The sequence below is a fragment of the Sinocyclocheilus grahami genome, unplaced genomic scaffold (genome assembly GCF_001515645.1).
Source record: "Sinocyclocheilus grahami isolate Dianchi unplaced genomic scaffold, SAMN03320097.WGS_v1.1 scaffold825.1, whole genome shotgun sequence".
Classification (NCBI taxonomy): Eukaryota; Metazoa; Chordata; class Actinopteri; order Cypriniformes; family Cyprinidae; genus Sinocyclocheilus; species Sinocyclocheilus grahami.
Genome location: NW_015506004.1, coordinates 354,103 through 377,501, shown reverse-complemented (window position 1 = coordinate 377,501; position 23,399 = coordinate 354,103). Strand labels below are relative to the sequence as shown.

The following is a 23,399-nucleotide window of genomic DNA, read 5'->3' as shown; positions in this document are numbered from 1 at the left end:
TTGGTGTAGGGCAATAGATTATACGGTCTGTACAGTATAAAAACCATTACGCCTATGGGATGTCCCCACTTTTCACAAAAACAAACCTGTGTGAGTGTGTGAGTGTCTGTGTGTGTGTGTGTGATTGTGTGTGTGTGTGTGTGTGTGTGTGTGTGCTCATCACAGACAGACTCATTGCTCTGACTCTGTGAAAACGTCTCTTCCAGCTGGGCTGTGAATTAAACGACAGCTGATTTCAGGCTTGACCTCAGAGATCCACCACAGTGGAAAAGCAACAATAGAGTGACCATCAGCCTTTAGTTTCACCCATCTGCATTCTAACTGAATTAAGAAAGTCTGAGAGTTCAAGAGTTCAATTTGAGATAGCAAACAAAACGCAAAACTGCAATTTAGATGCATTTTAACACACTGAATAAATGAACTTCAATGGTTTAGGCTGGAAAATCACTCCATTTCCCAGAATGCTTTACCTGTGCTGAATTACTCTGAATTACAGTTCCAATTCAACTTCCTGCATGCCAGTTCAATTCAAATTCACACGCATGAACTGAAAGTGAACTGATTCTTCAGTTCTGAATTCTGCTCAACCTCTTTCTAAGTCCTAAACATCAGGACGGACGGTGAGCATGATTTAACCAAGTACAACATGTTCCCGGATCAACATCCTTGTTGATCCGGGAACATCATTCCAATCAACCAATCAGAATTGAGCGATAACTTTTCAGGAAATGTCAGTTTTAGGCTTACGATCAGGATTAGGTGCTTCTACAGCCTTGTTAATCAGCTATCATTTCTCTCTGATTTTAGGAATAAATTATGGGTAAGGTTAGGTTTAGGGGTGGGGATTGGGTTAAGTCTGTATTTTTGGACAGTAATGTTGATCCAGTAACATGTCTTATTTGGCAAAATCACGGCGAACCAGGACGGACATGTGACGCGTGTCAAAATGAGAGAAACGCCTCCTCCTCTCATAGTCACTGTTTGTGGACTTTTGAAGAACAGCCAAGCTGATGCTTGTAATGCATTTCCAGCTGTGCATGAGCATCTCCTGTGCATTTTAATATCATACTAAATGAAGGTCGTGGCAGCATTTACAGACAGGCCTCATGCTGCCCTCTGCGGTTGACCCTAACACACACACAATCCACCAAAAACACACCACTAACTACAGATCAGATCCAAAGTTTTTTGCTGCAGAGTTTAGCAGCAACACCTGCCTGGGAGTTTCTAGAGATCCTAAAGACCTGGACTGGTTGAGCTGTTGAGTGAAGGATGAAGCTTAACTCTTCAGGAAACAGCCGGACCGGATACACCTGGCTTAGAAGAGCTCATCTTACCTGTGACGGACAGCTCGGTGGTCCTCCTCACCACAAAACTCCCAAACTGTAATTCGCAGGTGTAATTCCCGATGTCGTCTTCCCGCACGTCTTTGATGGAGAGCACATCCACCTTCCTGACGATGCTCTGTCTCCACTGTTTCGGCCGGCATTCCTGCATCCATAAACAGATCGGCAGTTTAATGCGGCTCCGAACACATTTCATTGGAATGACATGTTAATAAATCGCCTTCAAGTGGGCGGCTTTCGATGCTGTCAACAGACTGCAGCACTACAGATTTCATACTTGACAGTGTTTTGACAACAGCTAGAGTTTCATCTGTAATTGTTACCTTGGCAACGCCTGTCAATCATTTATTTAGCACTTATTAATTTCCATGTCGATGAGCAGATGAGTTCATTATCAAGGCAGCGAACCATAAGAAGATAATGCACGAACTGTGCTGACGTTAACCAGTGTGAATCTCAGCTAAGAAATAAATGTTCAAAGATGAAGGGTTTTCTAATCGTCAATGATAGCGCAGATGCAATTCAACCATTTGAATAAAAAATGATGAGAAAAAGCACTACAAAATATTAAAACGTTTTTTGAATGAAGAAAACTCTTTGTTAGACTAGCTCAATTTATATAAAGCCACGGCATGAAGACTGATATCAACCAGTAAAGAACAGGATCAAATGAGTAATTTGTTGCTCATGCCGTGTGTTTGTTTTATCTTTCAGTTTGAACTCGTATATCAAACTAAGCAGAATGAAGAAGTTCACATTGATGAAAACTAAATCCAGTTATGTTTCCAGCACAAACGTCCATAGCCACGGTCTGTCTTTCATTCAATTTAGCCAGAAAGAGTGGCAGACGTTTAATTTGAGGCTCATCTGAATTAGTGTGCAGTCCAATTTCACCTGTCTTATGGGTGGCCGAAACTGATCCATTCACAAAACTTTCCATCTCATTGTCTTTGCCTCAGGACATCAGGACTGATATAAAGTCAGTTTCTGCCTAACCCTAACTGCATGAGTCTTCTGCATGAAGATGATGGCATGGAAACAAACTGAAGGGTATTACACTAAACCAAACAACCTGTCTGCTCAGTGGTGAATACAGCACGTGATCGTACCTTGTACCATGTAATCTCTGGCTCTTTTCCGGTCTGTATGTAGTCATCGATGTCAGGACAGAGGATGTCTTTGCTCTTACTCAGCTCGGCCTTCTCGAAGTACCTCATCTTGGAGTTGTAGCAGAGACCCGTGTTGTTCTCGGCCACCGTGAGCGACATGGACACTTTCATACAGTATGTGGAGTTCCTGCAAAACACACCAAACCAACACAGTCAACAAGCTTCACAGAAACAGGCATTTCATTCACACTGGAAAAGGCTTTCAAATGTTCTTTTATTGCGATCAGCAGGAGACAGGAATCTCACGATCACATTACGACAAGGGTAACCTTTCAGAAATCGCAGATCTTTACTGCTGAAATGAATCAGTAAACACTGTTAAAAGGGTCTCAGTGTTTTCACATCATTCTCAGCAATTGTTTCTTTGCTTGTCTTGGGCTCAGGACATCTCAGATCAGCAGAAAAGAGAGCAGAGAGCCAGCAGGCCATTTCTCAGCTTTGTTAGAGTGGCGCTCTCAGCGGACGCCTCTTACTGCCACAATTGAATTTATTGGAAAACAACTCCCTGAACAGAAGAAACAACACAATGCAGAACAGAGAGAAGAAAGGACAGAAAGTGCTGACTCAAAGAAGAGTGAACGGAGAGTAAGAGACAGACAGAATGAAAACTAAAGATTAACATCCCTCCACAACATGTGATCCCCAGCTCCATTTTTAAAACAGGAGTCTTATAATTAGCCGGCGATTTGATTCCCTGGTGAAATAATTCAACACTGTTTTCCTGTAACACTAAACACAGCTCTCGTTTATATACAGGACATAAAAACACAGGTGGACAAAACCAGAGTCTACAAATACAGTGAGTAACAATGAGTAATGAAAGGAGAATGTGGTCAGTCTACAGCCGGCGGATCTCATCCGGAGTTCGGGGCCATTTAACTACATGTAATCTGGATTACGTGATCAGATTCCAAAAATGAAATACTTGTAATTAGATCAAATTACATAAAAATTAGTGCTGGGCAATGATACATTTTTTAAAATCACGATTAATCAACTTTGCTCAGAGTCCAGAGCCTCAGCCACCTTCTGAGTAGAGACCTGCACGATCGCGGGTACCAACGCAACAGAGTGCGGTGCGGGCGAGTGATGGGAGAGTGCGGGTGTGGGCGGGTAGAGACTCGTGCGCGATAATAAGTACTCACACTAGGCAATCTTGATCATGCTCGAGCGCGATTGACCCCCAAGGCCCAGTTTGACATAAAAATTAGTGCTGGGCAATGATACATTTTTTAAAATCACGATTAATCAACTTTGCTCAGAGTCCAGAGCCTCAGGCACCTTCTGAGTAGAGACCTGCACGATCGCGGGTACCAACGCAACAGAGTGCGGTGTGGGCGAGTGATGGGAGAGTGCGGGTGTGGGCGGGTAGAGACTCGTGCGCGATAATAAGTACTCACACTAGGCAATCTTGATCATGCTCGAGCGCGATTGACCCCCAAGGCCCAGTTTTTTGACTAGTGTGATCGCTCCGTGCCGTGCTCGGGCGTGGTTTGTTTAGCCGGCCCTGGCTCGGTTGGAAGAGGTGGGCGAGAGCGCGGTTCAATTGGGCTTTGGCGCGGTACGCATGTAGTGTCAGAGCGCTGAACTTCTGATGCATGCAGCACGATTGCGTGAACATTTCTGAGCGGCAAGTTAAATGGTCTATGCTTAATTTCATGAAGTGTGTGATTAATCGCAATTAATCACAGAAAAAAGGATGTGATTAATCAGATAAAAAATTTGAATCGATTGACAGCCCTAATATAAAACCAAAGCTATTTGCCACTGCGAGGGCATTAAAGTTTTTATATAAAATATTTTAGTTTGTTATCGAAAAACAAGTTATACTCAAGAGTCCAGAGCCTCGATCATAACATTATAACAGGCACCTTCCGAGAAGAGACCTGCACTATCGCGGGACCCAACGCAACAGTGTGTGGCGCAGGACAACACTTGATGGGCGAGTGCGGGTGGGTAGACTCGTGTGCGGGATGCGCGAGAATAAGGGTGTACTCTCACTAGGCAATCTTAACCGCGCCCGAGCGTGTTTGACCCCCAAAGCTTGGTTCGTTTGACTAGTGTGATCGCTCCGTGCAACGCTTGGAAGAGGTGGGCCAGAGCGCAGTACACATGTAGTGTGAGCACTAACCGCGCCGGACCGCGGAACTTCTGATACATGCAGCATGATTGCGTGAACATTTCTGAGCGGCAAAAGTGATAGATCTGTAAAGCAATATATTGTGAGAGGGCCGTGTCTTACCGCATTCCAAACAACTCAAAATAATAAACCACAAAGTTAATAAAACGATGCACTCCACTGTGCTGAGTGAGAGCGCTTCTCTGCTGTCTTCACGTACTATCGGAAACTTACTAAGTTACTATTTCCCACTTATGAATTTGTGAGTGCTTCATGTGAACGCTGCTGCAGTCTTAGGTCCCCCCCATATGCTCTCATTGGTTGAGACGGGTGATGACACCCGTCCCAAGCCAGTAACCTACTGATCAACATCCCACCCTCCTGTAACCCATGGTTTGTCTGTGTGTGTATTTAGAGCCAGTGAGCAACGGACTTTCATAATAATAAAAAAACTGCGTTAACACGCGATAAAATAATTGTCGGCGTTAATCAATTAATGCGTTAACGCGATAATAACGCGTTAACTTGCCCAGCCCTAATAAAAATACATTACATTAAAATACTCGTAGTCAGTTACTTTTTTATTGATTACATATTATTCACATTATAGTCAGTCCATTCAGAAAGTCGTCCAGTTTTGTGGACATTCACACAGTGACTGGTCACTAGTCAGGAGCACACAGAGCAGTGGGTAGTGAACACACACACACACACACAGCAGTGGGTAGTGAACACACACACACACACACAGCAGTGGGTAGTGAACACACACACACACACACAGCAGTGGGTAGTGAACACACACACACACACACAGCAGTGGGTAGTGAACACACACACACACACACAGCAGTGGGTAGTGAACACACACACACACACACAGCAGTGGGTAGTGAACACACACACACACACACAGCAGTGGGTAGTGAACACACACACACACACACAGCAGTGAGTAGTGAACACACACACACAGTGAACACACACAGAGCAGTATTTATGTATCTTGGTCTGACACTGTATACAGGCAGAGGAAGACAAGTTGAGCTAGAATCTTAGTAGTATTCCTGGAAAATATTTTGTTTTTAAAATACAACCATGTAAATAGGATTTTTAAGGATGAGAATATATTTGCAACAATTAATGAAATGACTCCAAACTTGTCTCTGACTCCAGCTTAAAGACTCCATACTTGACTCGGACTTGTGGCTTAAAACTGATAAAAATTTGTTTTTAATACAGTGTTCATTTCTTTGTATAAAAGCATCTGGCAAATGCATAAATTTAAATGTAAATCCCCTCAGAGTTTAGTTCAGAACCTGACATCACAAAATACATCAATTTTTGGGGGAAATGCAGCTGCTGTTAACCATGAAATTACAGGTCTAATAGTATTGATCTTGGAAGTAAAAAGGTTCATAAAGTCATTACTGCTGTGCTGTTGGGGAATGTCTGCGCCTGTTGATGCTTTATTTTTTGTTAATTTAGCCACTGCATTGAATAAATGTGTTTTCTTCTAAAAGAGATGAAAAGTAAGCAGATCTAGCCGTTTTTAGAGCTCTTCTATAAGTGGAAGTACTTTCACTCCATGCAATACAAGATACCTCTAGTTTTGTTTTGTTCCATCTGCGCTCCATTCTCCGAGATGCTCTCTTTAAGGCACAAGTGTGTTCGTTATACCATGGTGTCGGACTCTTTTCCTTAATCTTCTTTAAGCATAAAGGAGCAACTGTATCTATTGGATATGCTGAGGAATTTAAACATATAGCTTTAGCTATACGGAGAATACACGAGACTAGATAATGATCCGAGACAGTTAGTCAAGTGCAAACTCTAAGACTACGTGCCATATTTCTAGACAGAAGAGCAGCACCACCCCAGAAGGGATGAAGACCATCTCTTTTCAACAGGTCAGGTCTGCCCCAAAAACTCCTCCAATTGTCTATGAAACCTATGTTATTCTGCGGGCACCACTTCTAGCCATTGAGTGATGACAGTCTGCTATGTATCTCATCACCACGGTAAGCAGGGAGGGGACCAGAGCATATTACAGTGTCTGACATCAAATCACACTGGAAAATGCTTTCAAATGTTCTTTTATTGGGATCAGCAGGCGACAGGAATCTCACAATCACATTACGACAAGGGTAACCTTTCAGAAATCGCAGATCTTTACTGCTGAAATGAATCAGTAAACACTGTTAAAAGGGTCTCAGTGTTTTCACATCATTCTCAGCAATTGTTCCTTTGCTTGTCTTGGGCTCAGGACATCTCAGATCAGCAGAAATGAGAGCAGAGAGCCAGCAGGCCATTTCTCAGCTTTGTTAGAGTGGCGCTCTCAGCGGACGCCTCTTACTGCCACAATTGAATTTATTGGAAAACAACTCCCTGAACAGAAGAAACAACACAATGCAGAACAGAGAGAAGAAAGGACAGAAAGTGCTGACTCAAAGAAGAGTGAACGGAGAGTAAGAGACAGACAGAATGAAAACTAAAGATTAACATCCCTCCACAACATGTGATCCCCAGCTCCATTTTTAAAACAGGAGTCTTATAATTAGCCGGCGATTTGATTCCCTGGTGAAATAATTCAACACTGTTTTCCTGTAACACTAAACACAGCTCTCGTTTATATACAGGACATAAAAACACAGGTGGACAAAACCAGAGTCTACAAATACAGTGAGTAACAATGAGTAATGAAAGGAGAATGTGGTCAGTCTACAGCCGGCGGATCTCATCCGGAGTTCGGGGCCATTTAACTACATGTAATCTGGATTACGTGATCAGATTCCAAAAATGAAATACTTGTAATTAGATCAAATTACATAAAAATTAGTGCTGGGCAATGATACATTTTTTAAAATCACGATTAATCAACTTTGCTCAGAGTCCAGAGCCTCAGGCACCTTCTGAGTAGAGACCTGCACGATCGCGGGTACCAACGCAACAGAGTGCGGTGTGGGCGAGTGATGGGAGAGTGCGGGTGTGGGCGGGTAGAGACTCGTGCGCGATAATAAGTACTCACACTAGGCAATCTTGATCATGCTCGAGCGCGATTGACCCCCAAGGCCCAGTTTTTTGACTAGTGTGATCGCTCCGTGCCGTGCTCGGGCGTGGTTTGTTTAGCCGGCCCTGGCTCGGTTGGAAGAGGTGGGCGAGAGCGCGGTTCAATTGGGCTTTGGCGCGGTACGCATGTAGTGTCAGAGCGCTGAACTTCTGATGCATGCAGCACGATTGCGTGAACATTTCTGAGCGGCAAAAGTGATAGATCTGTAAAGCAATATATTGTGAGAGGGACGTGTCTTACAGCATTCCAAACAACTCAACATAATAAACCACAAAGTTAATAACACAACGATGCACTCCACTGTGCTGAGTGAGAGCGCTTCTCTGCTGTCTTCACGTACTATCGGAAACTTACTAAGTTACTATTTCCCACTTATGAATTTGTGAGTGCTTCATGTGAACGCTGCTGCAGTCTTAGGTCCACCCCATATGCTCTCATTGGTTGAGACGGGTGATGACACCCGTCCCAAGCCAGTAACCTACTGATCAACATCCCACCCTCCTGTAACCCATGGTTTGTCTGTGTGTGTATTTAGAGCCAGTGAGCAACGGACTTTCATAATAATAAAAAAACTGCGTTAACACGCGATAAAATAATTGTCGGCGTTAATCAATTAATGCGTTAACGCGATAATAACGCGTTAACTTGCCCAGCCCTAATAAAAATACATTACATTAAAATACTCGTAGTCAGTTACTTTTTTATTGATTACATATTATTCACATTATAGTCAGTCCATTCAGAAAGTCGTCCAGTTTTGTGGACATTCACACAGTGACTGGTCACTAGTCAGGAGCACACAGAGCAGTGGGTAGTGAACACACACACACACACACACACCAGTGAGTAGTGAACACACACACACACACACACACACAGCAGTGGGTAGTGAACACACACACACACACACAGCAGTGAGTAGTGAACACACACACACAGTGAACACACACAGAGCAGTATTTATGTATCTTGGTCTGACACTGTATACAGGCAGAGGAAGACAAGTTGAGCTAGAATCTTAGTAGTATTCCTGGAAAATATTTTGTTTTTAAAATACAACCATGTAAATAGGATTTTTAAGGATGAGAATATATTTGCAACAATTAATGAAATGACTCCAAACTTGTCTCTGACTCCAGCTTAAAGACTCCATACTTGACTCGGACTTGTGGCTTAAAACTGATAAAAATTTGTTTTTAATACAGTGTTCATTTCTTTGTATAAAAGCATCTGGCAAATGCATAAATTTAAATGTAAATCCCCTCAGAGTTTAGTTCAGAACCTGACATCACAAAATACATCAATTTTTGGGGGAAATGCAGCTGCTGTTAACCATGAAATTACAGGTCTAATAGTATTGATCTTGGAAGTAAAAAGGTTCATAAAGTCATTACTGCTGTGCTGTTGGGGAATGTCTGCGCCTGTTGATGCTTTATTTTTTGTTAATTTAGCCACTGCATTGAATAAATGTGTTTTCTTCTAAAAGAGATGAAAAGTAAGCAGATCTAGCCGTTTTTAGAGCTCTTCTATAAGTGGAAGTACTTTCACTCCATGCAATACAAGATACCTCTAGTTTTGTTTTGTTCCATCTGCGCTCCATTCTCCGAGATGCTCTCTTTAAGGCACAAGTGTGTTCGTTATACCATGGTGTCGGACTCTTTTCCTTAATCTTCTTTAAGCATAAAGGAGCAACTGTATCTATTGGATATGCTGAGGAATTTAAACATATAGCTTTAGCTATACGGAGAATACACGAGACTAGATAATGATCCGAGACAGTTAGTCAAGTGCAAACTCTAAGACTACGTGCCATATTTCTAGACAGAAGAGCAGCACCACCCCAGAAGGGATGAAGACCATCTCTTTTCAACAGGTCAGGTCTGCCCCAAAAACTCCTCCAATTGTCTATGAAACCTATGTTATTCTGCGGGCACCACTTCTAGCCATTGAGTGATGACAGTCTGCTATGTATCTCATCACCACGGTAAGCAGGGAGGGGACCAGAGCATATTACAGTGTCTGACATCAAACTTGCAAGTTCACACACCTCTTTAATGTTATTTTTAGTGATCTCCGACAGGCGAAGTCGAACATCATAGGTGCCATATATGTATCATGTATGTACAGTGGGGAAAAAAAGTATTTAGTCAGCCACCAATTGTGCAAGTTCTCCCACTTAAAAAGATGAGAGAGGCCTGTAATTTTCATCATAGGTATACCTCAACTAGGAGAGACAAAATAAGAAAAAAAATCCAGAAAATCACATTGTAGGATTTTTAAAGAATTTATTTGCAAATTAAGGTGGAAAATAAGTATTTGGTCAATAACAAAATTTCATCTCAATACTTTGTTATATACACTTTGTTGGCAATGACAGAGGTCAAACATTTTCTGTAAGTCTTCACAAGGTTTTCATTTTTTTTCTCATTTTGTCTCTCATAGTTGAGGTATACCTATGATGAAAATTACAGGCCTCTCTCATCTTTTTAAGTGGGAGAACTTGCACAATTGGTGGCTGACTAAATACTTTTTTGCCCCACTGTATCTCACCAGCAGAACGGTGAACAGATTTTATTTCAGTGCACAGAAAATATATTTACCCACAGTCCCACTCATTTGAGCATCAGGTAATAATATCAGTGAATCCACAAAAGATTGGGTCAGCTTATAATTAATGGTGTCTTGACTAAATGTATGATCATGTTTGATTCATTGTTGGAAGCATTAAGGACCTTGGAGGAGAATTTATCACGTTTAATTAGTGGATGAAGGCAGCTGTTATGTGGGAATAGGGAAGCTTGCATTGGTTAAATCATTAAACACGGGCCATAATTCCCTCTGAACGCCTGCGGATCGTACAGAGATTCAGAACATGAAAATGCAGTGAAACACAACACAAGAAATGGCCAATCAGAGTGTACGAGGAGCGAGTTGTCGTCTTGCAAAAAGTTTGGAAACATTCAACTTTATAATGTTCGTCAAAGAAGTCTCTTCTGCTCAAGGCTGCTTTTAAGTGCTCAACAATACAGTAAAAACACTGAAATATTATTACAATGTAAAATAGCTGTTTTCTATGTGAATATCTGTTAGACTGTATTTCTGTGATGCGCAGCTGTATTTTCAGCATCATTACTCCAGTCTTCAGTGTCACATGAACTTCAGAAATCAGTATAATATGCTGATTTGCTGCTCAAGAAACATTTCTGATTATCATCAATGTTGAAAACAATTATATTTGTGGAAACCGTGATACACTACCATTCAAATATTTTGGGTATGTGTTTTGCTTAATGCTTTTATTTAGCAAATATACATTAAATTGATCAAAGTGACAGTAAAGACATTTATAATGTTACAAAAGATTTATATTTCAATTAAAGGCTGTTCTTTTGAACTTTCCATTCATCTGTGAATCCTGAAAAAAAAATCCACAAAATATTTGCATAAAAACTATTATTAACATTGATAATAATAGGAACCATTAATAACTGAGCACCAATAATAATTGATTTTACTGTATTTTTGATCAAGCAAATGCAGCCTTGGTGAGCAGAAGAGACTTCAATGAAAGCATTAACAAATTGTAATGTTTCCAAACTTTTGACAGGTGCTGTACAGACTGACGCTGCATGAGGATGCGTGTAAAGATCAGTGGTACACATCAGTATAACGCTTGCTAAAAGTTCACTAGTACACTAGCACAGAAATGCTAGTCGCTCTGATCAAGATCTAACATCTAACACAAAGCACTGTAGTTTCGAACAGACATTCTGCAGGATGTCAAAAAGCCAGATGCATTTCAGCCACATTCACACCAGTAATGCAGCATCCGGTTCATTTCTCTGACTATAACAGATGGAACTGAGCATTCTGGGGGAAATGTGAATGAAATACGGCTTCAAAAGCAGCCGTAGAGTCAGAAGCGCTATCCCTTGAGTGATGTCTGTCTGAGGATGTGCTGCGGCCAGTCGTGGTTCGCTACAACGTTTCTTTAAATCAGTATTTTATGAGCTCTGTATTATTTATGAGCCAGAGGAAGGTCAGGCTCTGCTGGGAGTGGAGGAGACACGATTCGGACAGATGCATAACTCATGTGTCGCAGCGTCGAGGCTGGCTTATTAACTGTATACTGCTGGAGTCCAACACACCGCCACTGTTTACCCATAATGCCTCTCAGGCCTCAATTCAGCCAATAGCCTTCTGCTAACGTGAAGTTAGGGCTGGACGATATGGCCAAAATTGATATCACGATATATTTCTTAATTTCGGTCGATACGATATAATTCCGATATCGATATGAACACTATTTATCTGAAATAGAAATCTTTTGTAACATTATAAATGCCTTTATCATCACTTTTGATCAATTTTAAGCATCCTTGCTACATAAAAGTATTAATTTAGCAGAAGGCGCTTTTAGAGTGATAAAAGTAGCGGTTTCCCCGGTAACGGCTGTAATCACAGCAGCTTCGCTCATGAACGCTACTTTATCAGATCAAATGAAAATGCCAGCGAAACTTTTCTGAAGACAGTCAATTCCCTTCAGAGATACATACATATAAAACACCCGCGATGTGTTATGATTTTGAAACATGCAGTGCTCATGTTTATTCAACGAAGTCAAACAGCACAAATAAATCAATGTATGGGAAACTGGTAATGTATATCAAAATATCGGAAATGTGTTTAAAAATCATATCACCGTTATTGAAAAAAATTATATCGCGATACATATTGATATTTAATTATTGTCCAGCCCTACGTGAAGTTAGGCGTTTTTCTCTCTACATCGCCACATCCCACAATCCCTTCAGCGACCAGAGTCTGGTCCATCACATAAACCCATGAACACCCGCTTCTCATCTCAGGTTCCTTATGCTCGTTTCTGACTTTTCAACTTTATTAACAATTCTAATATTCAGTGACTGTTTAAATTCATGTGACGTAAACATTAGACTGCTACAATAGACTTTATGAAAGCCTCTAAACTCATAGTGCTTTCTCATCTCATCTCTAATAGACACACACACTCAACTTCAATCCACTACATCATCACAATGTTAAATGCATTATTTTAATGTTTCTGCAGTTGTTGCATTTTTTACAAACCTAAAGGCACAATATGTAATTTTCGTCGCTAGAGGGCGCGTATTCAAAACAAACTAATAGACAAAGGCGTAGTTTGATGACGAGTGACTGAGTGTGGAATCATGGGAGTTGTGGTCTTCATCCGCACAGCCAATGCAATCCGACGGGACTCGGGCAGAAATCATGTTCATGGATGAGCTAATGATTTATTAACGTAGTAGAATGAAGCAGGGTGAGGCTGAAAGCCGTCGAAGCGAAACGAGGCGCTGAACGAGTGCGACACACAGCTGGAAAGCAGCGGAGCTTTTATTATGCCACAGTCGAGCGCTTTCGCTGCTTCCAGTCGTGCGTTTGTGGGGTAAAGCAGCGGGGCTTTTATTATGCCACAGTCGAACGCTTCCGCTGCTTCCGGTCGTGTGTACGTGGGGTAAAGCAGCGGGGCTTTTATTATGCCACAGTCAAACGGTTCCGCTCCTTCTGGTCGTGTGTATGTGGGGTAAAGCAGCGGAGCTTTTATTATGCCACAGTCGAACGCTTCCGCTGCTTCCGGTCGTGCGTATGTGGGGTAAAGCAGCGGAGCTTTTATTATGCCACAGTCGAACGCTTCCGCTGCTTCCGGTCGTGCGTATGTGGGGTAAAGCAGCGGAGCTTTTATTATGCCACAGTCGAACGCTTCCGCTGCTTCCGGTCGTGCGTATGTGGGGTAAAGCAGCGGAGCTTTTATTATGCCACAGTCGAACGCTTCCGCTGCTTCCGGTCGTGCGTATGTGGGGTAAAGCAGCGGAGCTTTTATTATGCCACAGTCGAACGCTTCCGCTGCTTCCGGTCGTGCGTATGTGGGGTAAAGCAGCGGAGCTTTTATTATGCCACAGTCGAACGCTTCCGCTGCTTCCGGTCGTGCGTATGTGGGGTAAAGCAGCGGAGCTTTTATTATGCCACAGTCGAACGCTTCCGCTGCTTCCGGTCGTGCGTATGTGGGGTAAAGCAGCGGAGCTTTTATTATGCCACAGTCGAACGCTTCCGCTGCTTCCGGTCGTGCGTATGTGGGGTAAAGCAGCGGAGCTTTTATTATGCCACAGTCGAACGCTTCCGCTGCTTCCGGTCGTGCGTATGTGGGGTAAAGCAGCGGAGCTTTTATTATGCCACAGTCGAACGCTTCCGCTGCTTCCGGTCGTGCGTATGTGGGGTAAAGCAGCGGAGCTTTTATTATGCCACAGTCGAACGCTTCCGCTGCTTCCGGTCGTGCGTATGTGGGGTAAAGCAGCGGAGCTTTTATTATGCCACAGTCGAACGCTTCCGCTGCTTCCGGTCGTGCGTATGTGGGGTAAAGCAGCGGAGCTTTTATTATGCCACAGTCGAACGCTTCCGCTGCTTCCGGTCGTGCGTATGTGGGGTAAAGCAGCGGAGCTTTTATTATGCCACAGTCGAACGCTTCCGCTGCTTCCGGTCGTGCGTATGTGGGGTAAAGCAGCGGAGCTTTTATTATGCCACAGTCGAACGCTTCCGCTGCTTCCGGTCGTGCGTATGTGGGGTAAAGCAGCGGAGCTTTTATTATGCCACAGTCGAACGCTTCCGCTGCTTCCGGTCGTGCGTATGTGGGGTAAAGCAGCGGAGCTTTTATTATGCCACAGTCGAACGCTTCCGCTGCTTCCGGTCGTGCGTATGTGGGGTAAAGCAGCGGAGCTTTTATTATGCCACAGTCGAACGCTTCCGCTGCTTCCGGTCGTGCGTATGTGGGGTAAAGCAGCGGAGCTTTTATTATGCCACAGTCGAACGCTTCCGCTGCTTCCGGTCGTGCGTATGTGGGGTAAAGCAGCGGAGCTTTTATTATGCCACAGTCGAACGCTTCCGCTGCTTCCGGTCGTGCGTATGTGGGGTAAAGCAGCGGAGCTTTTATTATGCCACAGTCGAACGCTTCCGCTGCTTCCGGTCGTGCGTATGTGGGGTAAAGCAGCGGAGCTTTTATTATGCCACAGTCGAACGCTTCCGCTGCTTCCGGTCGTGCGTATGTGGGGTAAAGCAGCGGAGCTTTTATTATGCCACAGTCGAACGCTTCCGCTGCTTCCGGTCGTGCGTATGTGGGGTAAAGCAGCGGAGCTTTTATTATGCCACAGTCGAACGCTTCCGCTGCTTCCGGTCGTGCGTATGTGGGGTAAAGCAGCGGAGCTTTTATTATGCCACAGTCGAACGCTTCCGCTGCTTCCGGTCGTGCGTATGTGGGGTAAAGCAGCGGAGCTTTTATTATGCCACAGTCGAACGCTTCCGCTGCTTCCGGTCGTGCGTATGTGGGGTAAAGCAGCGGAGCTTTTATTATGCCACAGTCGAACGCTTCCGCTGCTTCCGGTCGTGCGTATGTGGGGTAAAGCAGCGGAGCTTTTATTATGCCACAGTCGAACGCTTCCGCTGCTTCCGGTCGTGCGTATGTGGGGTAAAGCAGCGGAGCTTTTATTATGCCACAGTCGAACGCTTCCGCTGCTTCCGGTCGTGCGTATGTGGGGTAAAGCAGCGGAGCTTTTATTATGCCACAGTCGAACGCTTCCGCTGCTTCCGGTCGTGCGTATGTGGGGTAAAGCAGCGGAGCTTTTATTATGCCACAGTCGAACGCTTCCGCTGCTTCCGGTCGTGCGTATGTGGGGTAAAGCAGCGGAGCTTTTATTATGCCACAGTCGAACGCTTCCGCTGCTTCCGGTCGTGCGTATGTGGGGTAAAGCAGCGGAGCTTTTATTATGCCACAGTCGAACGCTTCCGCTGCTTCCGGTCGTGCGTATGTGGGGTAAAGCAGCGGAGCTTTTATTATGCCACAGTCGAACGCTTCCGCTGCTTCCGGTCGTGCGTATGTGGGGTAAAGCAGCGGAGCTTTTATTATGCCACAGTCGAACGCTTCCGCTGCTTCCGGTCGTGCGTATGTGGGGTAAAGCAGCGGAGCTTTTATTATGCCACAGTCGAACGCTTCCGCTGCTTCCGGTCGTGCGTATGTGGGGTAAAGCAGCGGAGCTTTTATTATGCCACAGTCGAACGCTTCCGCTGCTTCCGGTCGTGCGTATGTGGGGTAAAGCAGCGGAGCTTTTATTATGCCACAGTCGAACGCTTCCGCTGCTTCCGGTCGTGCGTATGTGGGGTAAAGCAGCGGAGCTTTTATTATGCCACAGTCGAACGCTTCCGCTGCTTCCGGTCGTGCGTATGTGGGGTAAAGCAGCGGAGCTTTTATTATGCCACAGTCGAACGCTTCCGCTGCTTCCGGTCGTGCGTATGTGGGGTAAAGCAGCGGAGCTTTTATTATGCCACAGTCGAACGCTTCCGCTGCTTCCGGTCGTGCGTATGTGGGGTAAAGCAGCGGAGCTTTTATTATGCCACAGTCGAACGCTTCCGCTGCTTCCGGTCGTGCGTATGTGGGGTAAAGCAGCGGAGCTTTTATTATGCCACAGTCGAACGCTTCCGCTGCTTCCGGTCGTGCGTATGTGGGGTAAAGCAGCGGAGCTTTTATTATGCCACAGTCGAACGCTTCCGCTGCTTCCGGTCGTGCGTATGTGGGGTAAAGCAGCGGAGCTTTTATTATGCCACAGTCGAACGCTTCCGCTGCTTCCGGTCGTGCGTATGTGGGGTAAAGCAGCGGAGCTTTTATTATGCCACAGTCGAACGCTTCCGCTGCTTCCGGTCGTGCGTATGTGGGGTAAAGCAGCGGAGCTTTTATTATGCCACAGTCGAACGCTTCCGCTGCTTCCGGTCGTGCGTATGTGGGGTAAAGCAGCGGAGCTTTTATTATGCCACAGTCGAACGCTTCCGCTGCTTCCGGTCGTGCGTATGTGGGGTAAAGCAGCGGAGCTTTTATTATGCCACAGTCGAACGCTTCCGCTGCTTCCGGTCGTGCGTATGTGGGGTAAAGCAGCGGAGCTTTTATTATGCCACAGTCGAACGCTTCCGCTGCTTCCGGTCGTGCGTATGTGGGGTAAAGCAGCGGAGCTTTTATTATGCCACAGTCGAACGCTTCCGCTGCTTCCGGTCGTGCGTATGTGGGGTAAAGCAGCGGAGCTTTTATTATGCCACAGTCGAGCGCTTCCGCTGCTTCTGGTCGTGCGTATGTGGGGTAAAGCAGCGCTGTTTTATCATGAGATACATTTAAAAAATGGGGGTCGTTACAAAATTTTGTTAAAATAGGGATCCCCTGAAAAAAAGGTTGGCAAACACTGATCTAGACCCATTATACAGTATGTGGCATTGTGACGATTTGATCAATAAGGTGCCTGATCTATAGATTTCAGAGATGTGTCTCTAGCAGCAGCTTCTTCCTGATATTAACTAGTGTGCAGCTGGCAGTGTGTCCAGTAGGTGGCAGGAGCAACAACACTGAGGGAAAAAAGATTATGAACAGAATAATACATAATAACATACCAAAAGCTAAAGCTTCTCTATATCTGTACAGTGGCAGAGAGAACGATTCTAATCAATTTAAAACTCAATGATGGTCTGTTCCTGATGGTCATGTGATCTGATGGAGATATTAGAGCAGCGGGAGTGAGTTACAGTAATACGCTTGCGTTGTGATGAACGTGATGCTCCTTTAAACTCCACTGAAATTCTTCATCATTTGTTACAGTGTTTCGCTTCAGATCAAAGGCTATCTCAGTTCAGAGAGAAACTCAAACATCTTCTCCTCCTAATGAGGGAACCTAATGAGCCATTGACAGGAAACGGCCTTTACCTGCGAGGTTAATGACGCACTACAACATGCAAACGTATGGTGCGCTTTCCCTGTTTCTGGTGGATTGACCTCTGCAGCGGAACTGCTGCTGTTCGCAAACATCATCACATCAGAAGAACCAACTCTCGAATCGTTCATTTAGTCTAGAGACGTGACCTGAATTGAAAATGCATGAAACCTTTTTATTGAACACACATCATAAATGGTAAAAGTGTGGTATCAGAAAGAGTAGAACGAAGGCATCACGAGGTGCTCTGGCCAGAGCTGTGAGTGTGATCTGATCTCATCACTCTTCATTATGTACTTCACTCACAGCTGTCATTTGTTTTGATGAGTCTCTGTATTAATACACCAGACACAAGTCCATTCTCCTCTGTCTCTGTCTGTCTAACAGGACGGATGGATGAGGTCTTATTGATACTCAGTGTTGCTCCTGAGTACTGTAAATGGATGTGACCATCAGCCCAAATCAAATCCCCCAAAACAGCTCATTATACAACAACAGATTGATAATGAGAGAGACCACAATTCAGAAAGCCTGTCAAAAGAACTCCTCGGCTCTGTGATTCCTGAGATGTGGAAAACATGGACGGAATCACAGAATGCATTCATAAAAATGGAATTCACTGTATAATACGGAATGTCATGGAATTTATCTGATTTTGGATGAATAAATCAAAAGTCAATGGTCAGTTCACTTAAATCGTGATACGGTCTATTGTGTTTGAATATTAAAACAAGAAAAGACTATTTAAATATGAATCCTGCGGTGTGTTGCCTGCAGTGTCTCATTAAATGAGGGCATGAAGACATGAACTTCATCTTCAGAGCTGCTCTGAGAGTCAATTCAGCAGCTTTTCAGTGTTTACTTTGAGAAAAGCCACCGTCAAATCCACATTGAGACTCACAGATCTTCACCACAAACTGCCAACATAAAAGTTTGGTGTAACTTGAAGAAATTATGACAGAAATATATTACTATTGTACAGTAGAATGTATGTCTCAATGTAATAATAATACTAACACTAATAATAATAATAATTATTATTATTTCTATTTCATTCACTATATTGCGTCATCATCTAATCAACGAATGTTATTGATGACCTTAGTAATGTTTTTGAGATGATATGCACCTCATGAGTAGATCTGCTCACATCTGATTCACTACTGATCCAGTAAACACAAACATTTGTTTGGGGATCGAGATTTACATTTAAAAACAGAGAATCATGATGCTTATGGATGAGTGTGAAGATATACAGATCAGCTTCAGGTAAACATTCAACATGAGATCACACACACACACACACACACACAGACACACACAGAGGAAGAAAGCAGCTCATACCTCAACACGCATGAGTAATGTCCAGCGTCCTGTAACTCGGCCGGTCTGAACCAGATGGAGTCCTCCTCTTTACTCATCCGGCTCCCGTCGAATGAAATGGGTTCCTCGAAGTCTCCATGGCCGGTGCTTTTGTACCACATCAGACTGAGTCCGGCACTCTGAGCATGTGTGTAATTCGCACGAATGTATCCATAAAATAAAGCACATTTAATCCTCACAGGCTCCCCGAGCAGAACTTTGTATTTCAGGTAGTCCACAGACCAATCCGTACAGCCGTCCACTGCAGAGACAGAGAACACACTGTTAATACTGACACCACAACATGAGGCCTTAATACATGAAATAACACAGTCAGACACAGATCAGGGCCTGTGTGTGTGTGTGTGTGTGTGTGTGTGTCTGTGTGTGTGTGTGTGTGAGTGTCTGTGTGTGTGTGTCTGTGTGAGTGTGTGTGAGTGTCTGTGTGTGTGTGTCTGTGTGAGTGTGTGTCTGTGTGTGTCTGTGTGTGTGTGTGTGTGAGTGTCTGTGTGTGTGTGTCTGTGTGTGTGTGTGTGTGTGTGTATGTGTGTCTGTGTGTGTGTGTGTGAGTGTGTCTGTGTGTGTGTCTGTGTGAGTGTGAGTGTGTGTCTGTGTGTGTGTGTGTGTGTGTGTGTAAGCAGACCATCATCCATCGAGAACAGTCCAAATGACTCATATGACAGCTCACATAAACATTTCTACTGGAGAACTCACGCAAGAGCTTGAACAAAACTACGTCTGCTAGAAGGCCTTGCTCCATATGCTTACAATACAAGCGCATTACTGTATATGCGCTTACTGTGTGTTAAAAAAAACCGAGCTTGATGTCACATGCTGCTAATGAATTACAAATTCTAGACTGTCCAAAACTCCACACATTTGTATTTGGCATTTAGAAACAGATTCTGCACCATTCCTGATGTGATCTGATAGGTCTAGCAAAATGTCCCTGTGGATTTTCGTCCAATATCTCTCCTCTCCTCCTCCATTATCCCACGTTCTGTCTGTCTGAAACAGCTGCTGCAGACAGATGCTGAGACCTCGACAGGCTCGGCTAATTGTGTCTCCCTCAATGTTTTATTTACTAAAGAAACAGCACAGCAGCTAATTAACACCAAGAGAAGCATGTCGCATTATTTATCCCTTGCATTCTCTCTCTCTCTGAGCACCAAATACCCGAAATAAAACACAACGACTCATTTACCACGCTGAAAATGTCAAAGCCTGTTGGACAGAGAGTCAAATCTAAATCCTAACAAATCTCAGCAGAGCTGCTCTGTGAAGGATGCGTTCAGCCGGACGCTCGTGCTGTATATTGAGTGTGTGGAGGGGGAACGGGTGAAGGAACGCAGGAATCCCTGATGAGTTTTGGCAGGGATCTTTCGGAGATGCCGCTGGTGCAGCTGGTGTCAGGTGACATTTACAAACACTGACAGAAAAAAAACACTTAAAGTGTTGTCTGTTGCTATGGCAACGGGAGGGGGCTGGTTGCCGTGGCAGCCAGTAGGCGGGGGGGACTAATTAAGGCTCATTGTAGCAGCGTAAAGAACCTCATGATGCTTTTTCTGTGTGAAAGGAAAGATGGTTAAATATTTCTGTTCATTATAATACTGTACAGCATGTGTGTGTTTGTGTGTGTATGTGTGTGTGTGTGCGCACTGGATTACTTCTGCATGTATGTTCATTACACATGAAATGAAAGCTCTTGTCAACATCTCAGAACGGGACATTCGTTTGGGGAGAGACAGATTAAATTCAGACCCATGACTCGAATCTTCAGAATTTCTCTTTTCTTGTGGAGCGTGAGCTGATTTTCATAAAGAAATGTGAGTCACATCACTGACTGTTTCTCCGCTGAACATCATTCTGAAGGATCTAATGAAGCATCAGCAGAGGCTTTCAGGAACTGAGGCTGGATTCAGAACAACTGGCTTAAGAAATTATCTCAAGACATTTCCTAAAATATATTCTAAGTACAATTATTTAAAAATTCTTGAGAAATTTCTTGCTGAACACCATTTGACTAACATGACCTAAAAGAAAAGACAAGAAAGTGTGCAGATCACATCTGAAACAAACCAAACCATTTATTCATTAATTCATTAATCATCTTACCTTTCCTAACTTAGTTATTTATGCTGATTTTTAAGAAAAATTCGAATTTTTACTACATTTTGTTTTAAGAACAAAAGAAAATAACATTCTTTAGAAGTTTTTTTGGGAATACTAAATATTCTACTCTTCTTTATTCTCAAGAAGTTTCATGAATCCAGCCCCTGATGTGATCCAGAAAGACCAGGACTAAAACAAGAACCAGCTCACGAGAGACCAGTTGCTGCAGAAAAAAAAGTTCTCAGTGCCAAAACGTCAAATAAGATGGCGATTGAGGGTATTTTGTGATTATTATATGTCTGCTTCAGAACATAAAAACTGATGATGTTTGTTTGGCAGATCACAGTCCCTTCATACACGGCATAAAAGCTGTAAAAACATCCTGTGGGCAACCGAGAGCTTTTTCATTTCAGATCTGGGAAAATGTCAGCAGTTTAATTGAGGAGATACAGCTGAGAAAGAGAGAAAGAGAGAGAGAGAAAGAGAGAGAGAGGAATGCAAACATCGTCTCTTGCAGGGAAAAACATAAAAACTGATGATGTTTGTTTGGCAGATCACAGTCCCTTCATACACGGCATAAAAGCTGTAAAAACATCCTGTGGGCAACCGAGAGCTTTTTCATTTCAGATCTGGGAAAATGTCAGCAGTTTAATTGAGGAGATACAGCTGAGAAAGAGAGAGAGAGAAAGAGAGAGAGAGAGAGAGGAATGCAAACATCGTCTCTTGCAGGGAAGCAGATTCAATTAAAGAGTTTCTGTGGGAATATTGTCAACATACTTACAGGAGTCAGTTATTATTTTGTGCTCATCATTCTTCTCATTGCTCATTATGGGATGTTGGGCTGTTCTGTGCCGCTATCATTCATTTCACAAATGTGTTTTAGCAGCAGTGAGTTTCATGCAATCTCGCTGGCAGCACACGCACGCTCAGCTAAGCTTGATTACACCCAATTAACTTCCTCCCGAAACGCCTGCCGCGCTCGACATGCCACTCCGCTGATACACGGACAGATGGATGGATGGATGGACAGATAGATGGATGGGTGGATAAGTGTGTGTTTTCAGAATAGAGGACTCACTCAATTGTGTGTGTGGCTTATTCAAACCAAGCGTGAGATGATAATATGACACTAATTGCTTTAAGAAGGTGTGTTTACACCAGACCAACATGAATTCAGGCTGAATAATTCACCCATGTACAGTAGGTGGCGCTGATCAACAAACACACCTGACAAACAGGAAACACGTGGTGGATGACTGGTCTACTGCTCCTACTGTTCCTGTCATGTCTTTAAATGTTATGTCTCTATGTGTTTCTCTGTTTCTGCTGGGATTAACATCCCGTGGTAACTAGGATTTACACAAGCTTCAGTCTGGATCCAGAACACCTGAGAAGAGATGATGCAACCCCTCAGAGGACCTCAGATGATGCCAACCCTGAAACAACATACACAACTACCACATTCTGCTATAAGCTTGATTGCATCATATAATAATAGTGTTCATCGTCTGTTTGATTACGTCTTTAATTGATTTTTCCGTACATTTCTGCCATATGTACATTAATTGACAGTCACCACTGATAAGCTACTACTAAATATTGTAGAAACTTAATTTTCTGTAAAGTTGCTTTGCAACAATTTGTATCGTGATAAGCGCTATACAAATACACTTGAATTGAATTTAATTGAATGTCTTTATACAGCAGAATCAGTCAGTGTAGTATGCTCAAATGCTAGTATGTTGTTCTGAATTCAGTCACAGCGACAGAATGCAGATCGAGCAGCTGTTACGACGCACTGAGGAAGATATATTTAGTTTAGTTTAGTTTTGTTTTACAGATTTATATAGCACGACAGAGTCGACCAAAGTGCTGTACAAAAAATTTAATAAATACATAAAACAACTAAGCATATAAAACAAATCACAAATTTATGACAAAGATAACATCACACATAATCAAATATTAGACAGAATTTACTGCAGACCATAAGCCAATTTAAAAAGATAAGTCTTAAGTGATGATTTAAAAACCTGAAAAGAGGAGGCTGATCTTACATACAATGGCAAATTATTCCACAGCTTAGGTGCTGCCACCGAAAAAGCACGATCCCCCTTAAGTATTTAGAGTAAAGTATACTGTTGCATCTGACTGATGTTGTTAAAGTCCCAAATTAATTACCAAACCCAGATGAACAAACTACCATGATGTAAATACATATGAAATAATGTACATGGACACCCTAACTATATCCTGAGCTAACCAACCCATAGCACACACACACAGAGCATGTTGATCATGTGATGGTGTGCATATGTCCAGTAATCGTCTGCCAGCAGCTGCTGTCACATCACATCTCACTCACACAACAAGAGCCAACAGACGTGTGAGTGTGTGTGTGTGTGTGTGAGTGTGTGTGTGTGTGTG

At 43.4% G+C, this 23,399-nt stretch overlaps 1 protein-coding gene across 1 annotated transcript in view; it reads right to left on the bottom strand.

The window, feature by feature from the left end:
- The window catches only part of LOC107562490 (interleukin-1 receptor accessory protein-like 1-B), a 45,088-nt gene extending 23,289 nt beyond the window's left edge, over positions 1-21,799 (bottom strand). Inside the window, exons 1-4 of the mRNA XM_016247123.1 lie at positions 21,754-21,799; positions 18,843-19,122; positions 2,456-2,642; positions 1,338-1,491 (exon numbers count right to left, since the gene is read on the bottom strand). Coding sequence (XP_016102609.1) covers positions 1,338-1,491; positions 2,456-2,642; positions 18,843-19,122; positions 21,754-21,799 — 667 coding nt within the window. The remainder of the gene's footprint in view (positions 1-1,337; positions 1,492-2,455; positions 2,643-18,842; positions 19,123-21,753) is intronic.
- Positions 21,800-23,399: the final 1,600 nt, after the last annotated feature.